Source organism: Topomyia yanbarensis, chromosome 2, assembly GCF_030247195.1.
Source record: "Topomyia yanbarensis strain Yona2022 chromosome 2, ASM3024719v1, whole genome shotgun sequence".
Taxonomy (NCBI): domain Eukaryota; kingdom Metazoa; phylum Arthropoda; class Insecta; order Diptera; family Culicidae; genus Topomyia; species Topomyia yanbarensis.
In genome coordinates, this window is record NC_080671.1 from 336,635,229 (window position 1) to 336,642,940 (window position 7,712).

At 47.5% G+C, this 7,712-nt stretch overlaps 1 protein-coding gene across 1 annotated transcript; it reads right to left on the reverse strand.

Moving 5' to 3' along the window:
* Positions 1 to 2,216: 2,216 nt before the first annotated feature.
* Positions 2,217 to 6,431, reverse strand: LOC131680615 (uncharacterized). The gene has a single exon (XM_058961330.1). It carries the CDS (start codon positions 6,429 to 6,431, stop codon positions 2,217 to 2,219), a length of 4,215 nt encoding a protein of 1,404 aa, XP_058817313.1.
* Positions 6,432 to 7,712: the final 1,281 nt, after the last annotated feature.

A 7,712-nucleotide genomic window follows, 5' to 3' on the forward strand; every position in this document is an offset into this window, starting at 1 on the left:
ACCGAAAACGTTGTAAATCCAACTCGACTTAGTGTTAGACACTCGTATTGAAGAACAAGTTCACGTAGTACCACTCCACGGGCCCAAAAGTGAAACGCAGGCCTCCGATACAAATAGGCCGAGTTGCTGCAGCATCCGGATTACGGGGTCCCAAAATGACATCATGTTAAAAAAGTCATCGAGCTCACTTCTTAAATGAAAGGTTAGAGTATTAGGATCACTTTCTTTTTCGGAGTGAGTTTGCTAAACCGCTCCCTACTAGTGACGAATTTTGATTTTTTGGAAAATGGGCCGATTTTTGGTAAAATTTCGAATTCATGTCTATAGAAGTGCCCCGAACTGTCTTAGATTTTATTCAGCATTTTTTTATTTTTCTGGGAATCCAAATGGAGAAATTTGGTGAGTTAGTTTGTACAAATTTTGGACTGTAAAAGCAACAGTGCCCTTAAAATTTAGTAAAAGATGTAATTTTTGGTGTTTTTTTTTATTAGTTTTTCTTCAAAACTGGGTGATGGCGCTTACCGAGACCCTACGTTGTGTCCTTTTTGTTCCTCGCCAGAATCTGTCCGGCGTCGTTATGGCGGTAACTGGGCTAATCACCCTAACTGCAGTGCAAGACAACTGACCGGCGAGAAGATGCAACAGCGACGGTAGGAAGCAACAGCAAACAGCAGCAACAGAGCAAAAGCGGATAACAGCGGGCAACACAAAACGTTAAATCACACACGTTCTAACGAAAGAAAACTTTATTCCGTTCTGAACTTTCACTTTACTTGATAATTGTACAACTAGTAATAAACTCAGAAATTTTGCTGATCTTGTTCGCATGCAGGTTTAATTTAGACTGTCTGATGATCCCGACCGATCGATGCACGAAGGCGATGATCGCAAACCGGGTTGCCAGAAGGGCTATAGAAACTGGCATAACTCTACGGCCGTTAGCATGTGAAACGCAATGCTGCGTATTACGGTTGCCAACATTTCAGTACGGTACAACATACTCGCCGCCTTGAACGATTGTGTTCAACATAATAAACATAAACAATAAACATTATAACTTATAGCTAGGCAAAATAAATTTTCACTTCTTATAAACTAACATTTTTTCTAATTTTCAGCTTATTCTAGTGGTGTATCCGGACTCCGTTGGGCCGGTTGTGGGTTGTTGGCCATCGTTAAACATCCTTCTGCTTCTGGGGCTGTCGTTGTGCACGGTAACAGACAGATTTTTGTAATCGGTCGAGTGATGATACCGCGGTCAGTACGAAGTGATACAACTCGCGTAAGTTGATCCTTTCCTGGCAGGACTGATTCGATGCGAGCGAGTGACCAACGAATTGGTGGTTGCAGATCGTCAACGATGATGACTAGTTTGCCAGGGATATTTTCGTCGTTCCGTATCCATCGTCTCGTGTCTTTTTGTAGCTCCTGCAGGTACTCTTTTCGCCAATGGATCCAAAATTGCTGCACATGCATCTGCAGCTTTTGGTAGTGGTCAAGTCGGTTCGCAGGTATGTTCCGTAGGTCTGGGTCGGGCAGGGCATGCATCGATGATCCGATGAGGAAGTGGGCAGGTGTCAAAGCGGTTAAATCATTAGGGTCTTCTGTCATTGGAAGCAATGGTCGCGAGTTCATAATTGCTTCGATTTGGGTAAGAATCGTGCACATTTCCTCGACTTGAACCCAGCTGTCGGAACAAGTGTTTTTTCGCTACCTTTACGGCCGCCTCCCACAAACCGCCAAAGTGGGGGGCTTTAGGGGGTATCAAGTGCCAGGTAATTCCTTCTGCGGTGCAGGCAGAAGATATTTCTTCCTGCTGGGAACGATTTTGAAGCATGGTAAACAGTCCAGTCAGTTCGTTCTTAGCCCCTTCAAAATTCTTCCCGTTATCCGAATGAATGTGTGCGGGCCGGCTACGCCGGGCAATAAATCTTCGTAAAGAACATAAGAAGCCTTGGGTGGACAAATCGCTAACCAATTCTAGGTGAACTGCTTTGGTCGCGAAGCACACGAAGAGGCACAGGTAGGCTTTAGCAGGTGCGGCACGTTTGTGAATTGGTCGAAGGTACAATGGACCCGCATAATCGACACCGGTGACACTGAATGGACGACTGGGTATTACTCTTGGGGTTGGCAATTGACCAATTTGCTGCTGGGCAGGTACCGGATTGAGGCGTGTGCAACGAAAACAATATCTGACGACGCTGCGTACTAGTTTACGACCTCTGGGGGGCCAGAATTCCTCTCGAATTGTTGTCAGCAGCAGTCAGTCCGCCGCCGTGGAATAGTTTCCGGTGAAAATGTTCGACGATGAGGCGAGTTAGCGGATGATTGGTAGGAATTAAAGCAGGGTGCTTTGCTTGGTAGGGTAATTGCGACAGATTCAAACGATCTCCCACTCTCAACACTCTCTCTGGGTCTATAAATGGGCTCATCAAGTGAAGGGGGGAACGCTTCGAAACTGAATTGCCTTCCTCCAATTGTTTTATTTCCGCAGCAAAATCGTCATGTTGAGCCAAACGAATGAGAAGCGTTTTTGATTTTGTTATTTCGTCGACGGTAAGTGATCGGTCGATGGGAGTCGGTGGGGGCTGCGTGCGCACTTTTGCTCGGGTATTGGTGACGAATTTCATACAGTATGCAATGATGCGAAGAAAGCGATTGTATGATGACCATCGTAGAAACCAGGGGTGCACTGTAGGTGTTACTTGAGCGACAACGACGGTTGTTTTTATTTCCAGTTCTTCTTCTGGGACACCTGGGGGTATCGAATTGGGCCAATTTTGCAGTGAATGTGTTAACCAACTGGGACCGTTAGTCCACAAATAGCTTTTGAGGAAATCTTCGACAGACATACCGTGCGAAACCAGGTCAGCTGGATTTTCTTCTCCAGGAACGTGTGTGTACTGCTGGATTTCTGACACTCTGTTGGCAACGAACGTGGGCCATACGTTTGGTGGAGATCGTAGCCACTGTAGAGTGACAGCTGAGTCGGACCAGAAATAGGATGCTATTATGTTGACGTCGATGGCCTTTTTGATGTGGGTGTGCAGATGAGCAGCTAGCACGGCAGCACACAGTTCCAATCGAGCGATGCTGATTCGCTTCAGTGGGGCGACGCGTGACTTTGAAGCCAAAAGCTGGATCCTCACTCTTCCTCGTCCATCTTCACAGCGAGCGTACGTGCATGCACCGTATGCGGATTGGGAAGCATCTGCAAAGGTGTGCAGTTGAATAGATGAGCCGGGTAATAAGGCATACCTGTCTACACGGTGCTCCGAAATCTTTGCCAGTTCTCGATGGTAGCTTTCCCATTTAGACTTGATGGGTTCTGGTACAGGATCATCCCAGCCGCAGGATAGAAGCCACAGTTCCTGCATTAAAATTTTCGCTCGGACGACGACAGGGGCGATTAATCCAAGAGGGTCGAATAGTCGTGCTATGTCGGAGAGAATCGTTCGCTTTGACGGGTGTTCATCGCTGTGTCGAATCTGTGAGTCGAAACGAAGGAAATCAGCTTCGGGCTCCCAACTAATCCCCAATGCCTTAATGGTTTCATTTGGATAAAAGTGCAAAGCGGATTGCATGCCAATCTGATCATCGGTGAGACCTTGCAGAACTTCGAGCCGGTTAGGGGTCCATTTGCGTAGTGCGAATCCTCCCTTTTCCAATAGTTCAGCGAGCTCTATGCGAAGACGGATTGCTTCTTCCACGGTTTGAGCTCCACCAATAAAATCGTCCACGTAGAAACCCTTTCTAAGTGCTGGGCCAGCTGCAGTGAATGTTCGACCTTCATCTTCTGCCAGTTGCTGTAGAGTTCGTGTTGCCAGGTAAGAAGATGGACCGAGACCATACGTAACAGTGAGTAGTTCGTATATCTGGACTGGAGACTGGTTTGAAAATCGCCAAAGGATGCGCTGCAAAGGAGAATCGTTGGGGTGAACAAGTACTTGTCGGTACATTTTGGCTATGTCACCAACCAGGGCGATCGGAAAGGTACGAAACCGCAAGATGATGGTCAAAAGATCGTCTTGTACCACAGGACCCACGCAAAGAGCTTCATTTAGAGAGAAGCCGGTAGAAGTTTTGGCCGAGCCGTCAAATACGACCCGAACCTTGGTCGTCGTACTTGCTTCCTTAATTACGGGGTGGTGGGGCAGATAGTAGGCTTGAGAGTGGTGTTCGTCGTCCGCTTCGACCAGCCGCATATGGCCGAGGGAGAGGTACTCTCGCATAAACAAATGGTATTCATCTTTTAGGTTTGGGTCTCGTTCCAAACGCCTTTCAAGTAGTCCGAAACGGCGTTGTGCAATGCTCTTCGACTCTCCTAGCATAACGTTGAAGTCTGGTTTACGGGGATACCGAACGATGTATCGTCCTGTAGGATCACGGGATACGGTTGATTGATACAACGATTCACAGTGCCTTTCTTCAACAGAGTAGTTGTCCTTGGTAGTCAGCTCTTCAGTTTTCCAGAAACGCTCTAGACTGTCCTCCAAAGAAATCATCGAAACAACCATAGAGGTGGGTGACGTCACTTGTATAGGGGAATTTTGGTTTGTCGACCCAGCAACAATCCAGCCGAAGACACTGTCCACCAGTAGAGGAAGGTTTCGGCCCAGCTGCAGGCGTGCAGCACTCGGGAAGAACGAGTAGAAATGTTTGGCACCTAGCACCATGTCGATTGGCTGACTCTCGTTGAAAGACGGATCTGCAAGAAATAAGTCCTTCGGAATGTGCCATTCTTTTGTTGATATGGTTTGCGATGGAAGGTTCGCCGTTACTTTGTCCATCACAAGAAAGTCGACGCTGCACGAAAAATCACCCTTTCTAGAAAAAACATGAGCGAAAACGGATTCACGTACTGGCTTTGAAAGTTTGGCGGCCCCTTGTACTGTGACGTTCACATTCTGCCTTCGAAGGCGTAGAATATGAGCCATACGATCTGTGATGAGGTTCGGTTGCGATGCGCTGTCGAGAAGTGCGCGCGCTAGATGCTCTTCACCGTACGCATCGATCACCTTAACGATCACGGTGAGAAGGAACACGTTCTCACGGTACTGCTGGACAGTGGCACTGACTTCAGTTTGCGGGATGCTCTCGGGTTGTGCTGCAGAAGACCCACTGGGCTGCGAAGAAGTCGAAGTGGTTGTAGCTGGAGCGGTATATGTACCCTCATTGTTGAATCGACTGGGACCGTCGGGCTGTTCAGAGTGGAGAAGAGTGTGATGACGACGGCTGCACTTACGGCAGTTGAAATTGGATGGACAACTGCGGGCAATGTGATCACCTTTCATACAGTTGTGACACAGACGTATTGATTTCACAAGCTGCTGACGTTCACTCGACGAAAGTCGGTTAAAACGCTGACATCTCATCAGTAAATGGGACTGGTTACAGAGGACACATTTCTCACCAACATGTGTTACTGGTAAACTCGCTGTGGAGGCAGAAGAAGAGAGACGAAGCTGTGAATGGAATGTTCTCTTCGACGAATGAGCTGGTGGATCAGAAGCGGAATGCGAATCAGCAGTTTGATGGTTGACTGAGATCGATTCCAGTACTCGAGTTCTTCGTTGCAGAAAATCTATGAGACAAGTGTAATCCGGATTGTCGACGGTAGATGCATGGTCTTCCCATGCCTTCAAAGAGTCATCGTGCAGACGCGTGCATAGCAGATGCTCCAAAATGGTACTCCAGGCGTCGGTTGGTTCTCCTAGTTGTCGAAGAATCTTGGTGTGACGTTCAAATTCGTCCACCAACCCGTGAAGCGCAGCAGCAGACTCCTTCTTCATCCTCGGAATGTCCAACAGTGCCTGCAAGTGACGCTTCTTCAGCAAATAATCGTTGGAATACCTACTTTCTAAAGTTTGCCATGCTAAAGAATAGTTCGCAGAGCTGATACCGATCGATTCAATCAACTGAGCAGCTTCCCCCTTGACAGCTGCCCTCAAATAGTGGAATTTCTGAATATCCGGGACCTCAGAGTTTGAATGAATCAATGCCAAGAAAGTATCGTGGAATGCAAGCCATTGCATGTAATCACCATTGAACTCAGGCAATGAAATTGTTGGCAGCTTGATGCCAGAGAGAGTGGAGGATACACGAGAGGGTTGAGGGCTCCGATCGTTAGGAAGAGGAGACAATTTTGAAATAAGACATGCTTTTATTTTAAAGAGCCGGGGCTCGAAATCAGCACGCACAGTAGCATGCTCGACCTTACCATCTTCGTTGGTTTCGTTGTCCTCCAGTTCCGCTTGAACGGTCTCCAAATTATTCCAAATTCCGTTCAGGTACTCCAACCTCAAAGGTACCTGCGATTCGTCACGAAGAGCGTCGTACTCCACAGCAAAAACCTCTGCCCGACCCAGAGCAGCAAGCAGTGTAGCTCTCCGTGACAGTAGCTGGCTTCTATTGTCGACCTCCGCCATCTCGAATAGCGGGAATCAGGAACGTGGCTAACCAGGAACAGTAGATCGACCTGCACAATGAAAGACCACAGTAGACCCACAGGAGGGGTGGTAAATACTTGGAAAGAGGCTCACCTTTTCCAAGGCAAGTATGTGCCTTGTATATTTATTCAGCCAACAGGAACAGTACAGTACCGTCCGCACTGGTAGGTGAGATGATGATCCGAAGCAGCGCTCAAAAAACCGGCTAAAACTCACAGGAATATCCAGTTAGCAGCAACAGCAAATAATTCGGTTCCGCAAAGATGAAATCACGTTGAAAACCACGGCTAGGAACGCCACGGAAGTGTGAAGATGCCACTGCAGCAACAGTACAGCTCAGCAGGCGGATTCACCACGGCTAGGGACGCCACAGTGAACAATGGTCCTATTCTAATCCAGATCGTTGAACAATGGCGCTTTGTGGCCAACACTATGGCGCTTTGTGGCCAGCACAATGCCAATTCCGCGATCAATTGAATCGATTGTTGGTCCGGAACAATACGAATCGCGCATGCAATAAAGAAAAGGAAATCTAAAGGGCACCTGCGATACCCGCAACACAGATTGGACAGGTAATTACCTTGTATCCAATTAAATTAAGCCTTGGATTTAATTTTGGCAGCAGCATGCGATGATCCAAAACTTTCCTTCCCTTGGTCAAGGGAATCAAAATGGCGACGTCCAGTGAAAGGCTCCGCACGTGGTCCGAAACAGATCCTGGTCACGGCACCAAAATTATGATGGCGCTTACCGAGACCCTACGTTGTGTCCTTTTTGTTCCTCGCCAGAATCTGTCCGGCGTCGTTATGGCAGTAACTGGGCTAATCACCCTAACTGCAGTGCAAGACAACTGACCGGCGAGAAGATGCAACAGCGACGGTAGGAAGCAACAGCAAACAGCAGCAACAGAGCAGAAGCGGATAACAGCGGGCAACACAAAACGTTAAATCACACACGTTCTAACGAAAGAAAACTTTATTCCGTTCTGAACTTTCACTTTACTTGATAATTGTACAACTAGTAATAAACTCAGAAATTTTGCTGATCTTGTTCGCATGCAGGTTTAATTTAGACTGTCTGATGATCCCGACCGATCGATGCACGAAGGCGATGATCGCAAACCGGGTTGCCAGAAGGGCTATAGAAACTGGCATAACTCTACGGCCGTTAGCATGTGAAACGCAATGCTGCGTATTACGGTTGCCAACATTTCAGTACGGTACAACACTGGGTATCCACAAAATTTTAAAAGTATGGGAA